The sequence below is a fragment of the Eretmochelys imbricata genome, chromosome 10 (genome assembly GCF_965152235.1).
Source record: "Eretmochelys imbricata isolate rEreImb1 chromosome 10, rEreImb1.hap1, whole genome shotgun sequence".
In the NCBI taxonomy this organism is placed as follows: Eukaryota; Metazoa; Chordata; order Testudines; family Cheloniidae; genus Eretmochelys; species Eretmochelys imbricata.
Window position 1 is genome coordinate 48,075,828 of NC_135581.1, and position 27,205 is coordinate 48,103,032.

Genomic DNA, 27,205 nt, shown 5'->3' on the forward strand with positions numbered 1-27,205 from the left:
GAATCACTGGTTTGAACTAAGCTACTTTATGCAAGTGTTTATAGGTTTGGGACTTTAAACTGTAACATTAGTTGTGTAAGAAAACTCAGATGATACAGCAATTGTATAAGTCTATCCTGGGATGAATAAATTACGGGAGTCACACAATGTAATTTCTGAGAAAACAATCAGTGGTCTCCATTCCCAGGAGATGGGGCCATCACAAGACAGCCCCCATCATAAATGACAGCCTTGTTGGCTAGCAAACTGGGGAGAACACAGAGTGAATGGACATGGAAAATTAACTGTTTTCTCAAGGCTAGAGCCGATCCCTCCACATCACGATTGAGGCTAACTGGCAGAGCAGTGTGGGGAAAGCTGACATTGGCCTTGCCTCTGCTCTACAACATCAGTGCTGTGGGTTAAACAGAGGACTTCAGACTCCAGCAAGGCTGGGCTTGGGCAGCACTTGGATGGAGACTTCCATAGGGGGAAAAAGGAGTCTGGACATGTGTTTCTATTGCACACTGAACTGTTTAAGGGCCTCACATAGGGTTACTACTCACAGCAACACCGGTTTGCCTTTAGCTCAGATAGATCCACCTTTCGCTTTTGGACACAGAGGTCCCAGGGTAATTTCTTGCTGAAATAGATTCCTTCTAATTAAGGATCTATCTAATTCATTACTCAATGTTTGTGCAGCCTGCTACTCTTCTGCTTTCCACTGTACCCATCATGCTTTGCAGTTTGTAGTGCATTCCGGCAATAGTGAATTTCTCTCCATTTTGATTATAGTTTTCAAATCGCACACACTGCACTTATGGTGCCAATTCACCTTCCAGGATAACGCCCTCTACTTTCACTCACAGCTCTCCGCAAAGTTCAACCTTTGGGACAAACCTTGCCCTTGCAGCTGATGTTAGGTGTAGCTGTGTGTGTTTTTCTCAGAGCAAAATTTGTTCTGCCATTATTTAGTTACAGGAACAAGGAGTTAAAAACTTGTCCATTTAAAAAAAAAAAAAAAAAAGGACATCTTGCGCACAAGTAAGTCAAAACCAGCTGAACTTTAACGGTGCACAGGTGGGATTTCCCAAGGCACTCGGCACTGGCCTGATGTCACCGGAAATTTTTAAATGGACTCTGGCAGCACAGTTAGGCCAACTCTTGAGCGCTTTTGAAAATCCTGCTCTATGTACACTTAGACCTTGCTGATAGAAAGCTTCCCACAGTAAACTGGACATGATTCACTATTAAGGCCTGGTCTACACTAAGAAGTGACATCGACTCAGCTACATCATTCAGGCATTTGAAAAATCCACATCCCTGCGCGACAAAGTTAAGCTGAACTAAGCCCTGAAGGCAGCACTAGGTCAGTGGAAGAATTATTCCATCACCTACCTACTGCCGCTCAGGGCAGCGGAAGCCCTCCCGTCGGCGTAGGTGGTGTCTTCATTGAAGTGCTGCAGCTGTGCATTTCAATTGGAGACAAGCCCTATTTTCATGCACGCACGTTAGCTTCGCAGAACTCAATTTGCAATTTTATCATTTCAAGGATAAGATCAATGTTTATTTTTAACCCTTTTTTTCTCCTGATTTGTATCTATTTAAATTTTCACAGTTACGGGAAATTATGATGCGGACGGGTCAGACAATTATTTAACGACAGTCTCTAATAAGTTCTCAAGTAGCATTTTTCTTATTTTTACCTAGCTGTAAATTTCTATTATCAATGGAGATTTTTTTTCCATCTGTTTGTGTGTCTACCTGGAACTTGACGTTGACTGACATTCACCAATGCAAATCTAACCTGTCCAAGCCTACACATACACAATGCGGCATCTGGGCTTTTTCTGTATCCATATACCGGTGTAGTATAAAACCTGTGGAGTTGCAAGAAAAATGAAACTGTGTGAGTTAGGGTGTGTCCACACAAGAAAGTTTTCCAGTTAGGCCAGTATAGTTAAACTCCAATGTAACTCCACATCTGAACACTCTGATTCTGGAGTAAGAGGAGTTTGCTTTTTTTTTTATTTTTTTTTTTGGGCGGGGGGGGGGGAGAGGGTTAGTTTAAACTGCTGCCAAGGTGACATAAGATAAACTGGCAATAGCCATTCTTATGCCACAAGAGCATGTATCTGGGGAATTATGCAGATATTACTACAGCGCTTTAAATTCATGCCTCACTTTCTATCGGTATAACTTTCCCATGCAGACAATGACAAACAGGCTGCTGGAATTTATGGAGTTGTGCAGTTCTATTTTGCATAATTCCATAGCGCTACGGCTATTTTTAAACAAGGGAATTAAATGCAAAATTCCTATCATTGCTTTAGGTAGGTGCTTATATCAATCAGGAAATGCAGCTGTAAGGGTAAAGTTAATTCACCAATGTTGTACTTGAAGAAATCTGGATTACAAGGGAGGCTGTTAATTTAATACTTTAATTCAGAGAAGGCTGGATATGCAACCAAGCCCTAACTGGGCCTCCCCTTTTTGTGAATGTAATTTTCTGGGCACAGTTTTAAGTCCTATAGGCCTGGATCTTGCTAGAGTCTCCCATACACAATCATTTGCAGGTTGGGGCTGTAGACACCTAAGCACTGGTACTTAGATGTCCAAGTGACAGAAATCGTGGTCACAAATAATTGCAGGCCTAAAACTTTACCAGTAATTATGTGTGGATGCAAATGGTGAAGGCCAGCTTTTGAAAATTTGGTCCATTTTCAAAGACAGATGAGGAAACACGGCTACAGGGACTTTAGCTTTTGTATGTCCTGACTTTTTCGCTGTAAATTTGCAACCTTTGCATAGCATTAGCACGTGTGTATTTGCATTTATTTATAGTTAGGGATTATGCAGCCTGTTTGCCCTTAAGGCTTCACTTTCACGGTCTCATAACTTTCCAAAACACATACTTTTTAGGGCTTATCCTAAAGGCAAGAACTTTTTTTTTTTTTTTTTTTGGGGGGGGGGGGGCAAGTTTGAAGAAAACATGTTCACCTTTTATTTAAAGACATAAAATGTTTCATGTTTTGCAATTCAGACCTTTACTCCCAAGTATTACAAACCGCAGATGTCCTAAGCATTGATCTAAACTAGCACCTGGGTTACAGTAATATTAAAATCAAAAATAATAAAACCATAATTTTAAATATATTATGAACTTCATCTAACCTGGAGAGATGTGCTATTTGATTATCATTCTCTATCACTCACCTGGAGCAAGCGATCTCTATCATGCATATGGAGTCTTCTATTATAATTCTGCTACACTACCATTTAAAACACAATAATCCATTTAGAATGTTTGAGCCTCAAGCAGCCAATAGAAACAGATGGGATTTTTTTAAAAGTGTAATAATTACTGACATGCTATTCATGTGGTGGTAACTCCCAACATGTGGTAGGTGCTATACAGACTGGGGTGGACTGATTTAAATCAAAGGGATTAAATGATTATTAAAATGGGTAATTTAAAATCAGCAAGCACAGGAATCCTTGATTTAAAACTGATTTTAATCTTGTTTTACATTTGTACTTTTTAATTATTTTCCTAAAGAACAGTTCATTTGCATTGGTTGGTAAACATTAAAACATGTTGATTTGCAACTAAATACAGCCTTTACACTACATTTGGTGCTTCTTTTTGATAACCAGGAAGATACAAAATATCTATACGTGTTTATTTAAGCAGTTTAATAGTTTCACTTACATTTATTCAGATTCTTAATTTTTACATTTTTATTACATCAGACAACAGTGACTGATGCATTTCTCATTTACTAGATTATTAACTTTTGTACTTGTGATTTGTGTATTTGGATGGAAATTTGAATTCAACTCAAAATGCACAAAAACCAGCATTTTTAAATTGATTTTTTTATTAGTTAAAGACAATTATCTCAATTATGCCGGACTACAACAGAAAATATAAATTTATCAAAAGATGTTTTGCATTTAAAAGTAACTAGTTTATTTAACAAAGGAAGTATTCATTAACCTGTAGTTAGTGAATTGAACATACTGTTTCAGGTCACCACGTCCTTCAAGATTTTAGAACTAGTAGATCTCATCCTCTTACACCTCATTTTTATTCACAGATTAGAAGAAAACATGCTTTCTTACTTTATCAGCTCCCAATTGCTGTCTCAAGTTTGAATGAACTAGTCATTGAATGGAAATAGCTGAATAAACCTAAAAGAAGAAAATATTCTCTCTGCACCTACAGAAGAGGCTACTGATGTCAAAAGCTGGTTTAGCCTTTTAGCAAACTCTGGTTCCAGGTACTTGGCCAATGATTTCCACCAGTTCAGTGGTTTGATTTTCTTTAAAATACTGGCAGCAAACATGGACTGCTTGAATTTTGTTAGTATAATCTATTAAAATAACTTAAATTAAAGTAAATTTAGGTCTTAATATGGGTTGTCATAAATTTTAAATATATTCATTTTGTAAGAAAAATATGTATTTAATTTAGATCCTAAAAATATGTTATTTAAAAAAAATTGATTTTAATCTAGACAGAGTCCCTGCCCCAGCAAATAGACAATCCGAGAGTTAAACAAAGAGAGGAAAGATGTTCCAGTGGTCAGGATTCTATCCTAGGCCACGGAAGATCTGTATTCAATTCCCTGCTCTGCTACAGACTTCTTGTGTGACCATGGGAATGTCACTTAGTCTCTTTGTGCCTCCATTTCCCACCTCACAAGGATTACATTAAAGATTGTGAGGCACTCCCATATTATGGTGATGAGGGTCCATATATCTAAGAGAGACAGAATTAATGGCTGGAGCAACAGGATAGGCAGAGAGGTCTCTGTAATGACCAGCACTCACACATATTGCAAGCTCATCTTCCCTCCCTTCTTCCCCCGACCCTGCCATGACTAATCTACTCCCAGCTGCACTTCAAATTAGCTGACTAATTTCTTGTATACATCAGAGCAGATGCAAAGTTTGGGGGACAAAATCTGAATAAGAAGAGGGTAAGGGCTTTGCAGACATGCGTGGAAAGAGCATTCCAAAGCATTCTCTTTTCAGCCAAAGATAAAATCCAAAACATACTTGTGTTGACATTTTAATGGCACAAGAATCAGGGAATCCAAAATTGAAGTGTAAGTAGTACTTGTAACTGTACCCCTTTTTTACGCACTGCAGTAGGGTCTTATGTTACAGGGCCATAAATCAGAGACTCGTGTGATAGTCAAACAGTATGACAGAAGAGAAATAATTTTTCCCTACACTGTTCCTCAAAAAAATCCATGTAAATAGAGTGAATTGTACACTTCTGGAGTGAAATACAGCAACTCTTCAATGGTATGCTTATGACTGCACATTAGAACAGGAAGTGAAAAATAAATTTTTCTGAAATTACAGGAGTTATTTAGGTCAACAGAATGTAATTAGTCAGTTTCTCCAGACCACTACAATTAACTTCCCTACTCTTGTGAAAGGTACCCCAAGATTTCCAGTGACCACAAGCTGTCAGGTTTTAACTCTCGTCTGGGAAGTGACGCGCCCAGAAGCGCAGCGCCCTGTAGTATCAAGCTAGATCACTGGTTCAGAAATGACTCAGAGGGAAGAATACTACCTTAATCAACAACACTTTAGACAGCACATGGATGTTTCTTAAGATGTCTCACCCAAGTGCTAACTAAACGAAGCTGACCCTGTTTAGCTGGTGAGATATGGCAGGCTCATAGCACAAGCTGATATGCCTGCAGCTGTGTTCTTTTATGTAGAAACTGCCCCTTCACCTGGATTTGTACAGGGACACCATTATCCTGAAATCTAATCATGTCTAAATAGGAGGTAAAGTCATTTCAGGTCTCCCCAATCCACCTGACCTGCCCTCAGTTCTCCTGACAACTGTCACGGTTGCAGTTGTGTTTTAATATTAGCCAAGGGTAGGATTTTCAGAGGGCTCACGGCGCTAGTCTAACCGCTCCACTCTGAAGAGATAAAACTCCCAGTGCCTTCACCAGAAGCAGAGTTAGGACAACACTGAATGCTCCAGAAAATCCCTTTCTAAGAGTTTGTCTTTTCCTGTTGCTGTGTGAAAGACACAAATAAACAAATGAGGAAACTGACCCTACAAGGGAAACAATAAAAAACTTACTATGGACCAAAGTGCTCAAATTCACAAAGTAAACAAATGACAAAGGGGGTGGGCGTGGGAAATCATTCTTGTTGCTAAACTCTTTAAATCAGCATCATTTTGGGCCCCAATCTTGCAAAGATTTATTCACATGCTTCACTTTAAGCACTGTGAGTAGTCCGACTGAATTCAATTCGGATTACACACACACTTAAACTTAAGCACGGCCTTAAGTCTTTGCAGGATCAGGGCCTTAAGCATTACTTCTGGCAGTAGGTAACATTTTCAGAAAGAAGTCTGACTTATTAAGTTGACAATATTGCTTTAAGTGAAACTGTCCACAGAATTTTTTAATCACTGCATGCCTTTTATGTGGTTATGTCAGAAGTCCCTCGTTGCAAGAGGGTGGAATTAAAAAAGTATCAATAACTCTCAAAACATTGCACTGCCCGACATTTGTGCAATTGAACGTTGCAGCCCTGGCCCATCAGCCCACCCATTTTCTGGTATGGCATATCCAGTGACATCAAGAAACCCCACTAGCTTCTCAACAAAAGGTTGGGAGATCATTTTATTCCGTACAAATTACATCAGGATATAATGGATTTAGCACTTCTGATCCATCCACATTACATTAGTGGACAATGTAATTGTCCTGTACAATGTCAGAGATCTCCAGTCCTTACTGACTGAACAATTCTTTGCAACTACCTCGTTTTCCAGTGTGCCATGTCACCCCTATTTGACCACAGTGGCCATTTCTTTTTCAGAGGAAAGAGCAAAGAATATTTTGTCCCCACACACTGATTCGTGCATCCGTAATAGCAGCAACACTGGGAAAGAATTAAAAGCTGGCACTGGTCATATAAACAGTTCCTCTTGCTTGCTTGAGGTGACATGGAAGACTAGAACCCTTCCAAACTAACGGGAGGTTGAAGGTTGAAATCCCGGGGGGTTGGGGGAATCAAAATGGTAATATCCATTTATATGAGGACAGGTGGAGAGAATGGGTTGCAATGATAGCACTACCCAGCATTTCTACTGTAGCCTGAACAGCATCCATAGATCACTGCACAGTAATTATAGAATCATAGAATCGTAGGACTGGAAGGGGCCTTGGAAGGTCATCTAGTCCAGTCCCCTGCATGCATGGCAGGACTAAGTATTATCTAGACCATCCTTGACTGTTGTGTAACCGGCTCTTAAAAATAAACAAGCATACAGGATTTTTTAGCATAAAAATCTTTAGACAAACTATCAAGGTCAAAACTGGAAGAATTCTCCCTCCTCTCCCCCCCATCAGAAGAACCATTAGTTCTTTCCCGCTAAAGGCCTCTGCTTGGATTTTTGAGCCATGAGTATTGTATTTGTTTCTGCTTCCTCAGTGCAACATTAGTAGTCTCTAAGGTGCCACAAGTCCTCCTTTTCTTTTTGCGAATACAGACTAACACAGCTGTTACTCTGAAACCTATCATTAGTAAACAAAGGTTTCAGATGTCTCCCCCCCCGTGTTACCTATCAGCTCTGTGTTCTTGGGGAACCAGGGCACAGTGTCCAGTCTGTCTGATTCGTGAAAGACCTTCCCCCCACCCACAGCCTCTGGTTGAACCAAAGCCAATCAGAAGACAGACTTACAAAAAACAATGAAATGGCAGTTGGAAGACACACCTAAACCACTCCGGACAAGGATGACAGGATTAGGAAACTCCCCTAGCCACAATTGCATCAAAGATGGGACAGGGAGGCATCTCCATTAGCATACAGAATGGAGAACAGAGATTCCAAGGAAAGAACCAAATGAAACTCTGGGATTAGAAAAGGAGGGAAGCACTGTATGACCAGGGATCTCTGCTCCAGATGTTAATGAACCCACGCCTGCACACACCCAGCTCAGTGGTTATCAGACCAATCCTAGTAATAAATCCTTTATTGGTATCCAAAATAGTGAAGCTCCCTAATTGCATTGTGAGTTTCCTCCAAGGAACACCGCCCATAGCCAGGAATGATCAGCTCCCATTGTCTAGCCTGAACAAAACAACTTTGGTATACTCCCTTGAGCCATCAGTTTATCCATAAACAAATCTCGTGTTCTCCCTTGAACCATTGTTCTTTCCCTACAAAAACCCCTACCCATGCTCAAGTAAGCGTTCTGATGCCTGTATCCAACATCTGCATCAGTTCCATTCGGACTTCATTTTCTTCTGACTGATCATGCTGAGAGCTTTGCCTGTCTCCAGCACTCCAGACCCTCAGTTATCACCACCACCTGGGAACCCTGATCGATTCAAGCTTCAGGAGTGGTGAGAACCCAACCCTCTCTCCCTAGGTATAGCCTTCTGACCCTGACATGTGTGATCAGTTACAGTTTTCTAAACCTGACTTTTATCATCAAATTTAAGTTAGATTTAATATTATAACTGTTTTGTTTGTTTGGCACCCCTTGTATGGTTATTACCTGGCAATAAATAACTCATGGTTAAGCTGATAGCTTCTCTCTCTCTCTCCCCTTCATGGATGTTTTTGGCTTCCCCATTCGCTCTGCAGCAATGCTCCTCCTACCTAAGCTAAAGATCCCTGCAGCACCCGAAAATTCTGTGGGGTTTGCTCATTAAGTGGGTTACTACCAGTAACATTGTAATGTGAAAGTGGGGATAGGGACATGCTGAACCTGGGACATATGAGGGTGGCAGATTGAAAGTGCTGCTCGACTCAACCTGCTCAGGCATGCTCTATTCCAGTGCAGTGCCCATGGCATCAGAGGGTGACAGCTTGGAAGTGTTGCTCGACCCACCCTATTGAGTCCAGGGACATATAAGGGGTCAGCTTGGGAGTGCTGATTAACCCGGTCCCGTCAGACGCGCACTGTTAATGTGTGCGTTCGTCCATCCGATTCTGGGGCTGGAAGAACCCAGCCCTGGGGAACTCAGGTCCTGCAAGATAGCTCCACTGGGAGGGAACTTGCAGCAGGGAGAAGTAGAGCTCCGTATGAGAACACAAGTGACACGAGCAGTACATTGATAGAATTACAGAATCTCTCCCCTCCACAGAAGAGTAACCCTAATAAATTAGTGTATCCCAAAGCAATGGGCAAATCTGGTCACACCAGAGAGATTGGGATAAAGGAGTTTACCTGTGACTCTCAATGCAAACCAGGCTTCCTCCGCAACAGTAGAGTTTGATGTTAAGAAAAAGAAATCTACATCAAGTTTAATGTGGAGCCTTGATTTACACAGGATCGATGTCTACTTCAGTTTCTTTGCCAATAATAACCCAAGAATCATCTTGATTTGTAGAGCAGTTCATGATATTTTAAGAGAATATGAAGTTTAGACAGGTGATGAACCAGCCAGGATCTCAGAGAGCGTGGAGGAGTAAGACGTGAGGATAATTAACCATTGGCACAATTTACCAAGGGTCAGGGTGGATTCTCCATCACTGACCATTTTTAAATTAAGATTGGATGTTTTTTCTGAAATATATGCTCTTCTAGGATTTATTTTGGGGAAGTTCTCTGGCCTGTATTATACACAAGCTCAGACTAGATGATCTCTTCTGGCCTTAGAATCATGAATCTATGAACAAAAGATCTGCCAAATCAGATTGGAGCACTGGTCTTTCAAGTCTGGCACCCTGTCTGAGACAGGAGGCACTAATTAAGGATTCAGAAGATGACCAATAATAATAATAATAATAATGCCCCGGACAAGTTGTGCAATGATGTGACAAGGGGAATTAATTCCTATCTGACCCCTGCAGGAACAACCTGCATGGGATCTGATTAACCTCACTTAGATTTCACCACTACAAATCTCTCATGTGACCTAGAAGGAGAGAGAACGTTGTGGTGAGTGCACATGCCTAGGAGCTAGGAACTGTGGAGTTCTAGTCCCAGCTCTTATACTGATTCCTGCGGCCTTGAGCCAAGTCACTCAAACCTTCTGTGGCTCAGTTTCCCTAGCTGTAAAATGGTGATTACAATTCCTGCTTCACAGGGGTGTTCTGAGGATTGATTTATCAAAGACACTTTTAAAATATAAAGCAAAGTATATCTTTTTTAAAAAAAAAATCCAGGCCCCCTTTCCCCACTGTTTAAAACCTAGCTATCGTGTTTTACTCTGATCTTATACAGAAGCCAGTTGCTGAGGCTGACTTCATGTTGTAATGACCAGTGGTCTTGTAATGAATGTCCATGAGGACCCATGCCCTTGACTTCAGTGGGGCTCAGCACAGTGGGTCTACCTGCCTGCCTGGAGCTCACTGCAAGTGCAGGGCACCGGGCTTTATTTTTACTGAAACCAGAACCAGGCAGAGCCCTGGATTTTCTACAGCTCCAAACCAAGCAGATCTGATCTATAGATCTGTGCTGGAAGCTGCATTTCCCTTCCTCTGCTCCCAGGAATGCCAGATAGAGATATTTCCTTGGCTGGATTGAGGACCACTCTGGACTGCTCAGAGGACACTGGTCTAAGCTTGGGCAGAAAAAGGAGCTGCTGTGAGCCCACAACAGTAGCAGAGAAGAGTGGGGGGCGAAGACAGCTGGGTACGGGAAGGGGAGAGCGCCAGGCACAGCAGGCAGAAGCTGTGGACATAGAAGTGTTAAAGATACAGACTATAAGAGTTCTCATCTTTAAAGAGCACAGGAGCATGGGAAAATCAGAGCTGGCTTGAATCAGCAGCACGACCCATACTCACCAGCTTTCCCCACCTTCCCCCCATAACCAAGATGAGGTTAACACTCCCCCCCCCCATAAAATTCACAGCACAGTCCCTATATTTATAAGTATGCAACATCCTCCTGCAGTGATGCAACCCAGTGACAGGAAGATACAAACGTCAGAGGGAGGAATGGGGCGTGGGAAGCACAAAATCTTAAATCCAGCCTTGGAGAGAGTGAACTGAAGAGGGCAAAACAGGAAAAGGGGGTGGCCCCAGTTTAAAATGGCTGAGGCAATAATCTCAGTCATCCCCTCATACCACTGCCACAGCATATTTGCTGGGGGGAGGGGGGGGCAACATAGCACAAATATCCAGTAAGGCTCGCAGCACACCTGACGAGGTGGACAGCCCCATTCTACAGACGGGGAAACTGAGGCAGAAAGGCATAGCCACTCCCTCCCAAGGTCACACACTGAGGCAAGTCCAGGAAGAGATGCCAGCTTCCTTGAGCACAAGCTGCCCTGCGGAATCTCTCGGGAGCTGACAGGGACAGGAGGCAGATTCTACTGAGTAGCAGCCCCTGGAGCAGCTGGGGACACACGGCCTGGGGGAGAGTTGAGTCTTTTCTCGCCCGCCCCACTCACTAAAACATTACGGGAAGGAGAAGGAGGGAGAAGGGAGGGGGAAACTTCTCTGCACAATTTTCAGTTTCACGTCCCCGCCCCCACTCAAAAGAATAAAAAGGGCCGGGATGATTTTTGGGGGGTGGGGGGGGGAATAAAAGGTGGAAAGGGGCACAGATTGGAAACCCCAGAAACACCCCGGGACTGTCCCCCCGCCGGGTCCGACACTGAGGCCCCCATCTGGCTGGGGGTTCAGCCCTCCTACAGCAGCCCCTGGTGGAGGGCTGGCCCCCCATCGTCCCCCTACACACCTGGGGGGCTACGGGCGATTGCGGATGGTCCCGATTGTTTTTGCCTTTCGGGCCCCTGGGCGGCGGCTGCCACCGGAACAAGGGGGCCCCCAACTCCTCCCCCCGCGCTGTTCGTCCTGGGGCGGGGCGGCGCCCCCTGCGTGGAGCCCTATCGGGTGGGGGCGCTGGGGTCCCCATGGGGCCCAGCCGCCAGGCCGGAGACTAGGCCGCGGCTCCCCCAGACCATCCCCGCGCCGCCTCCTCCCCGCCCCCGCGCACCCTGGAGCCCCTGCCCCCAAATCGGGGTGATCCCCCATTGCTTCCCATGGAGGGGATAACACCCTTCGGGGAGAGAGCCCCTGGACCGCCGGAAGGGAACCAGCCCCCCAGAAGGGAGGGGGAGGCTAGACTATGGGGTCCCCCCTACCCCGACCCTTTCCCAATCGGAGGGGCTGGGGAGCCCCCCAGTTCAAGGCGGAGAGGGGAGAATGAAGGGGATGTAGCGAACGTGGGGGGCATCGGGGGCACTAATCCAGCCCCTCGAGGCACCAGCCCCCCGCTGGCACCCACATCTCCACAGGGCTCAGAGAGAAAACACGGGGGGGATGGGGAGCAGTATGTGCCCCCACTTGCCTGCTCCCACAAGGCCCATCCCCCAGTTCGGATGTGCGCGCGCCCACCCCCTGCCCGCCCTGCTTTGGGGCGCCCGGTGTGGGGGTACGGCTTTACCTGCTCCTCCTCCGGGCTCAGCTCTGCGGCCATCCTGCTGCCGCAGCTCCTCCTGCTTGCAAACTGCTGAGGAGGAGGCGGCGGCTGCTGCTGCTTGCTTCTTTGGAGTTTTTAAACCAGGGCTTTCAAACATCGACCAGTCTGACTCAAAAGCAGCAAACCGGCCCCCTTTCCCCCAGCCAACACCCCGGGGAGGGCAGCTGGCCTCCCTCCCAGCCAGGGGCCCCTCAAACACCCCGCTCAACTGGGGACGCTGCTCCTGAGCTCCCAGGGAGCACCCATTAGTCTCTCTTGTAGATTAGCTACACACTTGGAGGGAGAAAGGTTAATGCAGTGATCCCTTCCCCCGAAAAGCTGATGCAACTTGCAAGAAAAAATAAATTAAAGTTCAGTTTTGTTCCCTTTTAAATTGCAACGATTCTTTTGGTTTCTTTGCAAACGTCACGCTCTTTTAGTTCTTCCTCGGTTTCATAAAAGCTTTTGCAGATTAGAGAAAATTGCACACACAAGAAGGGGGTAAAAAACCCAGCTGCTCTGGAAGTTTCATTCCCCCCACAAGATCTGCTTGCGGCTCAGTCCGCCTGGGCTTTTCTTCTCTGCCTTTGCAAGATCCCCCTGCTGTTGCTTCCTGAATATAGTTAGCAGGAGACCATCAATTCCCTCTCTTCATTTGTATTTTCCTTTTAGAGAATGAAGCTCTTTCCTGCAGCCTCCATCTCTCGCTTGTCTGTCTCACAGTCCTTATTCCTCAAAAGCAGCAGAGAGGGAGGAAGGAAGCAAAGACAACCCATCCCCCTCCCCTTCTCATGGCCAATACTGCTTCCCCTGATGAGCCAGCCAGAGCCCCCAGCAACTCCATTCAGAAACTGAGTCTCATTCACAAACAGCGGCAGAGGACAGCCAGGGAGGGGAATCTAAGGGAAGGAGGAAGGCAGAGAGATCTGCATAGCAGAAAGGGGAGGAGGAAGGAAGAGAAGCATTCGTCCAAAAGAAGGAGAAACAGGAAGCTATCCATTGGGGCAAAGGAGATACAGGGAGGGGGCAAAAAAAGAACAGAAAGAGGAATCTAGGCAAGGGAGGGAGAGAGATTCATACAACAGAGGATATTAGAAGTCACCCTGTTGCAAGAGAACTTCTGCATACCTGTGAACAGTCTATAAGCTCAACAACCTCTCCCCCATTGCCTATAAGTGACCCAGTTGAGGTGTAAATTCTTTCCCTATCACCTCTAGTCTACCAAGCACATTATAGCTAGATCAGAAAACAACATGCTTGCCCCAAAAGACCTTTGTTCTCTTTTGTGTTTGTAAAGTGCCTGACACACTATGGGCACAGCTGTTTGCAAGAACTAGCCCACGCAATCTAAGGCCTGGATCCGGCAATCAGGTTAATGTAGGTGGGGCTCCTGCACCCCTGCAGATCACTGGTGGAAAGATCTGCCTGAGGGGATCCAGTGGCAGGATCGGGCCACAGATAAACAACATGCAGTAAAAAGGGTGGTGGAAGGGAATTACAAAAGGTGCTCAGATGCTGGGGTGATGAGCAAGATGAAGAGAACAAAAGACAGTGTGACTGAGTGGGTAAATGTAGTATGTTTTACAATTATGGATGCTTTCTTCCAGTAAACCCCATGGGTGTGGAGGTGAATGGTGTAGGGTTAAAAGGCCTCCTTGCAAATAATTCCCACTCTTATTCCTTCCAGTGCAGCCCTATCTGTGGTAGCAGCCCTGGGAGCACTAGCGTGGGGTAAACAACAGTCCAGTAGCCACTCGTGTTTCAACTACCATTTTGGCTAAGCCAGAACAAATCTACATGACATGGTGGTTAAAATGGCAGTGATTGCTGCTACCTTGTCTACACTAGAGCTCCCACCTTCCTTTCCTACCTCCCCTGGAGCTGAACAGATGTGAAAAAGTGCCTTTTGAGGAGGAAAGAGTGGAAGGTCATGAGAAACTAAAGAACTGCTGATCAGGGGAAATTCATGCTGGGCCTAAAGAGCTAGCTCATTTGATCTCAACTTCAGATGCCTGCTTTGTGGCTGTTTCCTGTAATCCAATCTGGATTTAACTACGGTTTTTAAAGTAAATCTCCCCTTCTGTTTTCCTCATGTCCAAATTCTCTTCCAGAATGTACTTGCTTCTTTTTTCGAACTCCTTGCTTGAGCAGTCCAATACATTCACAAAGAGATGTGATTAGGGTGGACTATTGCAGTCTCTGCAATCCAAGATCTGACATGGCCCAGACTCCAAGGTCTGTGTCACGCCACATCCCCGAGGATCACCCCTCACCAGATGTCAGAGAGCTTCCCCTAGTCCACTCTTATCTACTCCCACTCTTGCATCTGGCCATTATAGAGACAATGCAGATAGACAGACTATGTTGTCCTTAAAAAGTATTGTGATTACAAGAGCTTAGCTTTAGTTCTTTCCCATTGTTTACATGTATCTCTTCCCCTTTCCTGTCTACCACAATCCATTGTCTTTACTTACATTGTAAACTCTTTGGGGGCAGGGACCACAGCACTAGCGCGGCAGAGTTCAAGTTCATGACTAGGGCTCCTGGGAGCTACAGTAGTACAAGTAAATAATATCTCTCATAGATGTTCATCTTCTCAGAGCAGGGGCCTGGTCTTCTAAGTGTATAATGCCTTGCCCACCAATGGCCCTTAATGGTGATTTTTGTGCTGTATATTACACTGACCTCTCTGGCACTTGCCCTTTGGGGTCGGAGTGACACACTTGGTCAATTATCTGACATATCAGGATCCACAACAAGCAGTGGTCCAAAGAGATCAGCCACACCTCCTCCTTGTAGCATGTTCTGATGGGGGGTGGTCACTATTTTTATACATGAAATAAAAATAAATATTTACCTACTAAATTTCTCACTGGCTTAGGGGTTGATGGAGAGAAGCAAAAATCCTCCTCTCCAGTTCACTTACACTGTGTAAGTTACCACACTGATATGCACAATATTCATATCTAGAATGATAGATAGATGATCGATTCCCTTGTAGGGGAACAAGACCAGTAATGAACTAAATCAGCGGTCGCCATTTTTTTCCGTACCCTTTCACCATGTCACAAGTTACAGGTCCCATTTCCAAGGAAAGGGAGTGTGGTCACCACTTCCCCGAATCCATTAACTAGATCTACCTCCACCTCAGCGACAGGCACTTAAAAGTCTGGGCAGATAGTTCTGCTTATATAGCTGAACAGTAGCTGCTGCTAGTGGGGAGTGGGACAGCTAGTGCTAAAGGGCTTTTAAAAAATGTCTTCAAAGCTTTGATTCAGAGCAGTTTTCATGCTAATCGCTGCACACTGCCTCTGGGGGGCACGTCTGGGTACTGCAACAGGGCTTGCTCAGAAAGCTATACCCCAACTGGCCTCAGTGGCTGTGGCAGGGGTGGACATTTTGTTCCGCTGACAAGGGCTGCACTGGCAACTTGCCTGCAGCCGGAGGGTTGGTATTTAACTTGCAGGAAAATGGAGCACAAGGCAGCTATCTCCATCTTTTCCATGGAAGCGAGGCCTGTGGAGGCTGAAGATCCTGCAGGCTTACAGAGCTCTGAGCTGGGGCTTGATTGTAGGCCGCCTTTCCACACTAAAGATGAGCACACCTCTAGAAACCCACAGGCCACGCTTTGGCTAGTTCTGCTATACTGGGCTTTGGCATTACATCCTCACAAGCTCTCCCCACTTGCCCAGCTATCTCCTTGTCGCTGCCTCAGCAGGTTCCTGTTGCACCTGGCAGTAACTTACTTTGCCACATACAGATACAAGGAGCGGAGGCAGCTGCTTGTTCCACCTGGAGCAGAGTGGAGAGCACTCTCTTACCAGCACCTCACCCAACAGCTGTGAGTTTATGGAAACAGAATGCTTTGCAGCCAGGGACTTTTGTTTAACACCTTCTCCTCAAACACACCCTTTCATTTTCAGCATTAATTGTAACGTAAAGATTTACTCCTGGAGTCTACTAATATTTTTAAAGCAGAACTATGCAGCACTATCAGCAAGGGATCCTTTACAACATACAGTTTCAGTTTCCCCCTTCTATCAGAGAAAAGGCTTTTTTCTTCCTACTGTATTTTATACTGGTGACTCCCCTCTTTGCTGGAGGACCTTGGAAAGCTCTGTGAAGGACAGCATATAAGATAGTAACCGGAGCTGCAGCTTTCCCCTTCCCAAAGCAAGCAGCCAGGGATGCTTAGCCTTAGATTCAGATTTCTGGATGATTAAATAAATTAGCACTTTATTGTATCTGAAAAGCACCCTGATTAGAGGCCCAGGCTTCCAGCGTGACTCTTGCACCAATTTCCCCCAACCAGTTGGATTTTGCCATCAGAATCTGAGATTCACAGAGAGCAACAGCATTATGTTTCATAAGCCTGTCACTAGTTTAGGCTACAGCAGGTCTTAGGACACTCATTACCTCACATACTTTCTCCATCCCTCACTGTGCAGGGAAGGGGGGGAGGGGTAGTACAGCCCTCCCACCGAGTTGTTTCACACTAATAATAAACAGCAGTTTGAAGAAGTCTGTAGCATATTCAAGCCACATGTTAACAACCAAATTCATTCACACATCCAGAGCGTGATTTCCTATGTGTGTGTGAATGAAGGGGGATAATAGGCCAACATTCTCTTCCACGCTGAGTTTTCAGTATAGTTATTACAGTTCCTGCTGCCCACTTGTATTATCAATATCAGCTGTACAATCAAACCACTACAAGCCACCTACACTCTTGGCATAGAAACCAGCATTTTCTGGGGAAAATGGGGGTGGGTGGGGGAGTATATAAATTGATCTACTATCTACGCATAAAGAATCATTCCTAGCATCAGGGTGCTCATCACCTACAGTACATAATGCGATTTCTCTTCATAACCAAGCAGAACTATCATCATGGAGAATCAGGTACATCACCTGCAGTAGTATTTATAGTATGAAATTTCATCCAACTCTTTTAACTTGAGTGGGCTGGTTGGAACCATCACTCGTTTGCTGTCTACATAACATAATAAAGAGTTCAAACCTGTGGGTTAGCATACTGGCCTTTTATCGCCAGTGAAAACCTAGTTTGAGTAACCAGTCAGTTGAGTTTGGTGGTCTCACCCTAGCAGATACTTATTTTAATCATAAAACTAGGGCCTGGTCTACCTAAAAATTAGATCACCTAGCTACATGGCTCAGGGCTGTGAAAAACTTCATACCCTGTGCGACGTAGTTATGTTGACTTAACCCTTACCGCAGAGCGGTTGGGTTGATGGAAGAATTCTTCCATCAACCTAGCTGCTACCTCTCAAGGAGATTGGTTTAATATAGCGACAGACAACACCCTTCTGTTGCAGTACCAAGTGTAGACATACCCTGGTACATATCAATGCAGTTGAAAGTCTGTATACAAGAGAGGGCTGGGACTGAAATAGCAGCGAGAGCACGAGATAAGGACTAAGGTGCATTGATAGAGTTGTGAAACTCAACCATACATAGTATTTTCCTGGTTTCAGTTAGTGCTATAAAGTGCCTGATCCAAAGATAATCAATTTTTAAAAACAAATTTAAAAGATACCAGTTATCTAAATGATAATCCGTACTGTAAGAGAGACTGAAGAGTTAATTGTTTTGTGAAACATTTTATTCTACACATTCAACCACACACAAAAAAAATTCAGCCTGACTTGGGCATTTCCCCTACTGCAAAAAAGGGTCAGAGAATAAAATTATGCTGAGTTCTTTTTGCACACGGCCTTTTTTGGATACAGGGGCCTGTTCTGATGCAAGGAAATTCTGTTTCTCAGTAACATGTGGGTGTCAAACATAAAGCCTTCAGATTTTAGGCTTATAGTGCAACCTTTTGAAACTAGAATCAGACTGACCACAAAACTTTCATCGAAAGGGCCTTAAGTGCAAACCACTGGATTGGAGGTGGAAATGCCCCAGACTTTCAGCCTAATAAGGTGTGTCTGCGGCCTGGTATTTGGTGTTCAGTTTACAAACAGGCATCAGAATCCTGCTCCGAGAATGGAGTTTTGCCATGGACTTCAGTAGGAACAGGATCAGGTTCTAAATGAGTAACCATGCAGTTTGGCACAGGCTGTAATCCCAAGAGCAGATTTCCTCAGCAGGTAGGACTAATCATTAGCATCTCTACAGACTTGACAGTCCTTGCAAAAACTGTGTTAAAGCTGACCTATTTCCCTTAAAGGCACTTAAAACAGAGCCATCCAATGATCATCATTATCCTCCTCCCAGCCAGTATGAGCAGCAATGGAAAATGAGAAGGCTGCGCTGTGGCCCCTCACCCTCTTAATAAAACCAACTCATTACAGTAGTCTAGCTCTCCATCTGGCTTCCTGTCTCGACTTGGCTGTTGGGAGATTCTGCTGGACGAGGGGTAGACAAGTGTTCCAACTCGTAACGTCCGTTGTCAGCCACCTCCTTGGAGCTCAAGCATCCCTCCTCTACTGCCAGCTTTTTACTCTTCTTATGCTCAATGATCTGCTGGAGCTGGTGCCTGGCGTAGTCTGGTTTGGCAGTTAGTGGATTAGCTGGCACAGTCATCCCAAGGATGTCTGATACCATGTAGGGTCGGAGCCAGCCCACCAGTGGGGTGCTGCCAGGGCTGTAGTGTGTTTGTTTGTGGTAGAAGAGGAGCCCATCTATCTGTAAGAGGCAGAGAGAGAGAGAGAGACAAGGAATGGACAGCATTTACATCAGGGGACAGAGGCATTTCAGGTGTAAGTATGCACATAGAGAGATCTGAAAGCAAATACATTTGACTTTGATGCTTCCCAGCTTTACTGATCTCTTTTCACTTTCAAGCTAAAACCACCAGACATTTTATTTGATTATTTCAGACAATGAGATAAACCAAGGAAGAGGAAAGTGGAAACCGAAGAGTTCCAATACTATCAGATTAGCGCCCCTTTTGATAGGAATACAGTTAAATGCTGAATGGGTCACGTCCATCAGATCATTAGAGAAACACAACAAATAGCTAGGCTAATGTCAGTTGATCAGCTAATATCAGTGGTTTTGGTTTGGTTGCTATGCTCCTGCACTGAAGAGACTCAGGCTGATTTTTAAGAAAGCAGCCTCACAGAAAGAACATTTCAGCATTTTTTGTTTGTTTGTTTTGTTTTTAAATTATGGAATAGGACACCTTGAAAGTGATTAGTCAGAGGCAGTGATGCCAACCAGTCCTGATCTGTCTTCTGCTCCTGTTCCTTCAGCTTCCTCATGCTCAATAAATTCTTAATGAATCCCGGAGGTAATGAATGTCCTTATCTCCCACTCAAATCAATGGCAGTTAAGGGCCCTCTGTACTTGAAGGATCAGGCCCTAAGTCTTTTGCTACCACTGCAATTCAAGCACTGCAGCTGGCTGATGTTACCTTTTAGCCTCTTTTCCATTTAGATTTACCCTGCACCCTAAGGATTTTCGATTATCCCTTCCACTGATTCCCATAGGCGCACTTGGTCAGATTAGACCTTACCTTGGGATTTCTTAATGTTTGGGGTGGAGGGGCTCCTTTTAGCAAAGCCGATTGAGCTCTAAAAGGCAATTTGTGTGTGAGCAAAGAAGCTGTGCAGAATAACCGGGGAAGAGAGAGGGTTACTTGGTTATCGATCACTGTGGGGGCTCTGGCAGAAAAATCCCATGGACAGGGGACTTCTGTGTTAATCAAACATGAACCAAAGCAATGAGATTCATATTCTGCTTGGGCAAAATCCCTGAATATTCCGACTGCAAACCCACACATGGGGGAAGTAAGGGATGACTCAGGAAAAGAGAGCTCCTGCCGTGACCACACTTTGCCATGCAGACACATGTAATACGTTCCAGATAACGCACAGCATGCTGTCAATAAGAGGCCATACTAGCCACCCAAAGTAGGAGAGTCTTTAAGTAACTTTGGGACTCTGCTAGGTAGGGACCCAGGGAAGCTCCTTTAGTTGCATTCCTTTTATTTCAAGATTGCAGCACATGGGGAGAGTCTCAATAAGCTGGGCCAAGAATCAGACAGATCGAGACAAGTCATGTCCTCTCAAGAGTATTTTCTGTAAATTATTTCAGTTTCTATTTTCATTCCAGCCAATTTAATTTGCTGTCTGTCGCTACACTGAATCACTGTCCTGACGCCAGCCAATTCAGAAAGAAGGTTAATGTTACTGTTTGCACAAGACTGAACTTGATAGGAAACTGGCAAGAAGGGACTTTTATTTTTTTGTGGCCAACACTTTCAAACTTGAGTGCCTCAAGTTAGGTTCAGACTTTGACACCTAAGTAAAAGAAGCTTGTGATTTTCCAAAGAGCCGAGCTCCTGCAGTTCCAATTGACTTCAACAGGATTTTCAATTACTTCCATCAGATTTGTGCAGGCTCAGCATCTCTGAAAAACAGACTCATAAATCACTTTTATTTAAGAGGCCAGTGGACTGATCGAAAGCCCATTGAAATCAACAGAAAGACTCCCACTGACCTCACTGGGCTTTGGATCAGGCCCTAAATTTGGGGTCAGAAGCTTCACTTCAGGGACAGAGGTTTGAAAAATTTGGCTAAACTCACTGCCATCACATTCAAGAAATCATTCAAATAGCATGAGCGCTATACGCTCCTCCATAATTAACGAATGGGGAAAATTCACCTTTGCTTTCTTGAAGCAGCCAAACATAGCAAATTAATTTGGTTTTCACAGGATGCAGTCCATAAGAAGGCTTGGTCGACCTGTAGCTCTTAAACAAGTTTTAATTATTTTTGTCCCATGGATGGTATCCACGCTACATTACAGGGACTTCATGAGCTCCCTCTAGTGGCAAATTTAACATAGTCGTTCATTCAGTTTTCTTTAGTGAATGCTTGGTGACCTATTTCTGTGTCAGTACTGGCTTAGGAAGAGAACTCAGAGCTACAGTTAGAGCCAAATTAGACAAGAGTCAGCTTGATGACCCAGCATGTTGATGCACTAGCCTTTAACGGCTGGAAACCTGGGGGAAAATTGTGACTGGGGTACATGAGAGAGTTTGATAGACTCAATTTCCCGCTCTGGATTTATTGAGAATTTCAGTGTCTTCCTGGTACTTTCTACTCCTCCTTCGGTGGGGTTACATTCTACAGCTCTTTTCCAGGGGGAGATGTCTAAAGGCAGAATTAAGCTTTCTGGCCAAAAATGTCCCTGAGGCTGCCAGCTTCTTCAAGTTTCAGCAGTCAAGAGAGCCTACTGGCTGAAGAATCATAAAGGCTTAATAGATGTTCTGTGCATTCTGCTCTTTGCTTAGTACAATTCCAGCACAAGACCTGGCACTGCCATTCAGAGGACTCAGACTTGCTGACCAAATCTGATGACTATCTTTGCCTTAACAAGAAGGCATCAGACAGTCAATTGTTACCAGCAAATCTAGCATTTGCTTGTCAGTATGTTTCAGTCTGCATTTGTTGTAATTGCTTACATGGGCCTAGAGAGCTCAAGAGATGCAGTTGAGAGTCAGTGAGGCATTTGGCTTGGGGTACTTGAGAAGAGCGGCTGTCTCCCTATCTATCTAGGTTCAGATATGGTCACCATCACTGTAGCATCTAAACATCTCAGACACAGGTGAATCTGTCCTCACCACACGAGGCAGGGAAGTAGGGTTATCCCTGATTACAGATGGAGAAAAGATGCAGATGGATTAAGTGAATCGTCCAAGGTCATACACGGTCTCTGTGGCAGAAGTGGGAAATGACTGCAGTCTCCTGAGTCTCAGTCTAGTGCTTTAACCACGAGACCATCCTTTACTGTTGGTCCATTGTATGGGAACCAGGCTGCAGCTGAGTTGGCTTCCAGCATATCTGCAGAAGCCACAATTCCCAAGTAAAATTAGACATGCTGCCCCAAATGCAGCTTCTCTTCTTACAATACATCCTTAAAGCCATCCCCCCAAACCCCTATACAACACATAGCTCCATTGTCACTGAGCCATAGCATGGTCCCAAGTTCCCAGTCCCTCCACCGAAGTCAGAAAGCCCTCTTACCTCAAAGGGGAAGTCCATGGCCAGCACCTTGCATAGGCTCTCTGGAGTGCAGGGGAAACTCTGCAGGCCCACAAATTTAAACTGAAAGAGTAAGAGAAAATTAGAGCAGTTAGTGCATTCTCTTCCACTGGCCATCTAAGTGTTGCAAAGCTTTGGGTTCTGGAGATAAAGCGACAGGACTTAATTGTTCAGAGGTGCCGATTACCTGCAGTTCAAGTCAATGGCACATGCAGGTGCCCACCACTTCTGAAAACCAGCCCAATGATCTTTTTGTTACTCCTGTTTCAGCATGAGCACAAGTAGCATCTCTTGAATGTCGATGAACATATTCGCCATTGACATAAGATGCGTACCCACTGAAATCAACAGAGATGTGCCCACTTACGCCTGCAGTGAGTTTAGCCCCAAATCGCTCTCTCTGAGCATATCACTGATCGTACAACCAGCTCCGCCTGGTTGACGGTTACTAGTTTCATAGCCCCACAGGGGTGCATGGCACCATATAAATCAGACTCCCGGCTCTGAAGAGCTTACAATCTATGGGTTCAATCCTAGAAAGACTTATTACCGGGTACAATACTTCCCACTGAGAAACCCTACTGAAGTGAATTACTCGTGGTGGTGAGCACTACACCTCGTAGCAAGCGTTTATAGGAACAAGCTCCATGTTTCTGTTTGCTCAGCAGAGACCTGGGCTGGCAGAGGATTTGGGTTTTTTTTAACCTCCTTTAGACCATGGCTCACAAATGCAGCAGTAACCACTTTAATAGAACAGGGAACAGATCTTCTGTCAACAAGGAGCTTAACCACATGCCTGACTTTAAACTCATGAGTAGCCCCCTGGATTTCAAGAGTGAGAGTATTCAGGAACAACTGTTCAAAATAACAGCTCAGTGATTAGGGGCCTTTGATGTGTTGTCATCATCTCTCATTGGAGTCAGTGAAAGTTGAGGGCACTCTGTACTGCACAAAAACTGGCTTCATCACAGCCTCAGTCCCTTCAACTTCATGCATTCAGCGCAGCTCAGTAAAGGAAGGGCTGGTGCTTTATGAATCTCTGGTTCTGCCTCAAACTCAACCTCTCAGACAGAAAGCAAGTTGATGAGAGCAGGTGAGGCTCTCTGCTAACATCAAAAGAGGATTCCTATCGGAGAGGAAATGCGCACTAATGCTGTCCCTGGGGAAACCTTGCTGGTTTTCCTTTACATCTGCATTTCAGTCAGGGAGACTAAAAGTGTCGTTGCAGTCAGTTAATACCCTGCAGCCCAGATCTCCTCCAGCACTTAGGGTGGAAAGTCCAGGTTTAGTGTTTTTAAAATGTTTTGTTTATATCCTGAATGTGTATCTCATTTCATCAGAAGAACATTTCAGTGACCGAGTAGTGACATGTGGAGGATCAAACCAACGAACATACCAAAACACAGCCCATTCTGAATAGGAGAGTTAAACCCACACTCTCCTTGTGCTCTGGATACAAAGGACTTACTGGATTAATTCTGCTTTTCTCTGCCAGCCCTTCCTCTTCTTGTATCTTAGAATGAAGCCAATAGAATCGGAAATCTGTCTGGAGAAGGGAGAAGACACACAGGGTAGTGATCATCCATCCCAAACACTAGGGAGTCTACTATGGTGCCTCACGGCATCCACCTACTGCAGATTCCACTGAATCCCTGATATCTGACACGGTTCAGAGAACAAACAATACAATGAGGCTACCTCCAGTAAGGAGGGGGGTTGAATGCACTGGCTAGGGTGAGGAAAGGTCCAGTACCTGACAGTCATAAACAGGATGCCCCCTCCAACACATCACATCAAGGATGTAGTACGTCTGGTTCACTTCGCTGTAGATACAGTCCAAGATCGTGTAGTCTGTACATACAAACACAGGTGATCCATGCATGGAGTGTTACAGACTCAGGACTACATACTACAGCTCTGACACTATCGGACTTTTACTACGGCTTGGGCTGGAAGAACTCTGCTCAACACAGAAAAATATGCAGAGCAATCTTCGCTCCCATTCCAGCTTTGGAAGCTACTGCAATCGAATCCAGCACTGACCTAGCTCATAGGGGCACAGGAAAGACACCATTCTGCTGACTGGAGTCAGGGAACATGCAGGGCAGACTGCTAGGCAGAGGAACCAAACTGTAATGAGGAAGCTATGGATCCACTGGAAAAGACTTCCATGCATTCACAACCCCTCTTAAATAACAGGATCAATGCAACTTCGTGTAATATTAGGAAGGGCAAGTTACGGGGACGGACACACACTTTACCCATGGGAATACTAGACAGCCTACCAGTGCAGAGGGACTTGTGTTAACACAGAGACAGCTCTGGCTTTTAAGTGGGAAAAGGATATGGAGGTTGTGAGCCTGAGTTCAACCATGTCACACTTCTCCCAGAGAAACTGATCTCAAAATAGTGAAAAAAATACGCAAAATATTCCCCGTACATCTCACATCATGATGTAAATGGATAGACACGGAGGCTGGGTTACCCTCTAGCCACAAGGAAAGCCTAGTCCTGCTGGGGCAGCTCATGACTTAATACACACAGAGAAGCAGGCCAGGTCTCTCATACAGATTTTGAAGGCCTCTTCAAATCATTACCTTTCCCAGTTGCCGAATTGCGCCTGTTTCCCCCTGGCAAGAGGGAGGGGAACCTGTTGACACAAAATCCACTCTTGGTGTAAGCTGCAGTGGAGCCCTGCAGGGAAATGGAGAAAGTCAAAACTGCCCCTGCTGCTGTTACACTGCAAGCCACGGGTCTGACTGTACTCAAGGCTTTAAAACACAGATCCAGGTACAACCCCAGACCTGTTCCATGTACCTTACAAGACGGGACTGTATTTTAACAACATCTGGGGACCACTGTATTGAAACCAGGCCCCACAGCATAGCTGATTTTAGATATACCTCCACCGACATCAGTAGCAAAACTTCCCTAGGAGCAGGATCGGGCTTTTTGCAGCATTGGCAGGAAGATGACTACCAGAATTCATGGACAAATATCTGATTTTATTAGGATGGACGGACGGGCGCACATGTGCACGCACACAGAGTTCCACTACTGTGCTTTGTGTGGTTGATATACACTATGATCTCTTACCCTGGATGCCACAATCAGTGCCCTTTTCCCCATAGGACACATCACCAGGATCCATTCTTGTTCCAGATCTGGAGGGACATCAATCAGCCACTCGGATAGCATTAGCTGTAGGGTTACATAACAACACTGTTCATGACAACACTTGGGAACTGAACAAATACTTAGAGGTCAAGAAACACAAATAATGGCCCTGCTTTCTCCAACTAGGCCTAGAACTGCATCAGTGACTTATAGTTCACAGCCCCATGCATCTAAATGGACACTTACGTGGCTATCCGACCTCTTTTTAATAGCACTGAACAGTCCCATAAGGAATGACAGAAGGTCTCACAGTGAATTGAAAGCTGTGGGTGTCAGTCAGTTAAAACATTTATAAGAGTGGATTTATAACAGGGGTAAGGAAATGTGTTGCTACTTTGGGAAACACTTTCACTCTACCTTACTTACCATCCCTACTAAAATTTCACCATTGGATTGGGCATCCACCCACACATACTTACCCTTGCAGTTTTCATTCACACACACCTCCCCCAACCCTGCAGTTCTGCCCTGACTGCAGATGAGCTTTCACCTGTTGCCCATAAGCGCTGTGCACGAATGTACGCCGTGCTCACCCCTGCATGCAGACCACACTCACCCCATATGTGCACTTTCCCACACAGACACATGCGCACACTTATTCCCAGTAGCAGGCCCATCGTTTCCCTGTGCTATGTATCCCTGCTCACTTGGTTAGCATAGCGTTTTGGCAACTTCTTGCCCACGTCAACGTCCATATCCTCATTGCCTGCATCTTCACCTTCCTCCTCCTCCTCAGCTCCAGTCCAGTCATCCTCTGCCAGTCTCCTGGCATGATTCACATAGTCCAATCGCTTACTGCAGGAGAGAACAGAGAAACGCATTTCCCTCTTTGAAAGGAGACATGGCCATTTCCGCCCTCCCACGCACCCTGGAATGCTGCGTCTGGGTCCAGTGAGCAAGGCGCTGAATACATGCGCTTGTTAAGGGAATCATACAAGTAGCCAATCAGGATTCTCAGCTGTGCCCTTTGAGACCATCCGCACACGAGCCAGCCAGAATACCAGAACAACAACTGTTTTCTAACTTTAACAACAGACTGTGGGTTGTGGAGCTCCGGCGTCTATCCCCCCTTACACAGCTCAGTGCCAGAGTTATTTGGCCTCTGCCTTAACATACCCAAAGCATGAGCAGAACACACAGTAATCGCACATCCTGTCACAGAGCATTCTTATTCTGGGAAGACACAGCTATAAGGAACCCAAGCGGGTCATCCTCAAAGCTGCACCTCAGAACATGTTCCCGACGGCACAGGGATGCCCCACTCTCCATATCTGCTCCGATTCCCACGCATGCTCTCCCCTTCCCTCCATGCAAACTGCCATACAGGCTACGCACTCGGACACGCCATGTGGAGTTATTCTTCTAGCTCCGTGGATTCTAAGCAACTATACATTCTCACAGCAGTAGCAAGGGACCGTTCCTGACCCACTGGTACCAGCCTTCCCCCATCTCCCAGCCCAGCAGCTACACGTGATAGCACTAGTGCCACCCTTCGAACACGCCAACCCCTGGGTAAGTGCTGGAGGCACACCAAAGCCAGCCTTCACATTCACAGGACACTACAGGGAGTAGATGCCACATAGCAAAACACCATGGATAAAACACCTGGCCTACAAGATCGGA

The 27,205-nt window shown here is 45.1% G+C and overlaps 2 protein-coding genes across 2 annotated transcripts in view; both read right to left on the reverse strand.

Moving 5' to 3' along the window:
* Window positions 1-12,407, reverse strand: part of PTPN9 (protein tyrosine phosphatase non-receptor type 9) — a 49,406-nt gene extending 36,999 nt beyond the window's left edge. The window contains exon 1 of the mRNA XM_077829316.1: window positions 12,375-12,407. Within this exon, the coding sequence (XP_077685442.1) occupies window positions 12,375-12,407 (33 nt within the window). The remainder of the gene's footprint in view (window positions 1-12,374) is intronic.
* Window positions 12,408-17,994: 5,587 nt separating this feature from the next.
* The window catches only part of SNUPN (snurportin 1), a 14,055-nt gene continuing 4,844 nt past the window's right edge, over window positions 17,995-27,205 (reverse strand). The window contains exons 3-9 of the mRNA XM_077829317.1: window positions 26,230-26,377; window positions 25,502-25,606; window positions 25,003-25,099; window positions 24,159-24,256; window positions 23,874-23,951; window positions 22,388-22,468; window positions 17,995-19,040 (exon numbers count right to left, since the gene is read on the reverse strand). Coding sequence (XP_077685443.1) covers window positions 18,711-19,040; window positions 22,388-22,468; window positions 23,874-23,951; window positions 24,159-24,256; window positions 25,003-25,099; window positions 25,502-25,606; window positions 26,230-26,377 — 937 coding nt within the window. The 3' untranslated portion in view covers window positions 17,995-18,710. The remainder of the gene's footprint in view (window positions 19,041-22,387; window positions 22,469-23,873; window positions 23,952-24,158; window positions 24,257-25,002; window positions 25,100-25,501; window positions 25,607-26,229; window positions 26,378-27,205) is intronic.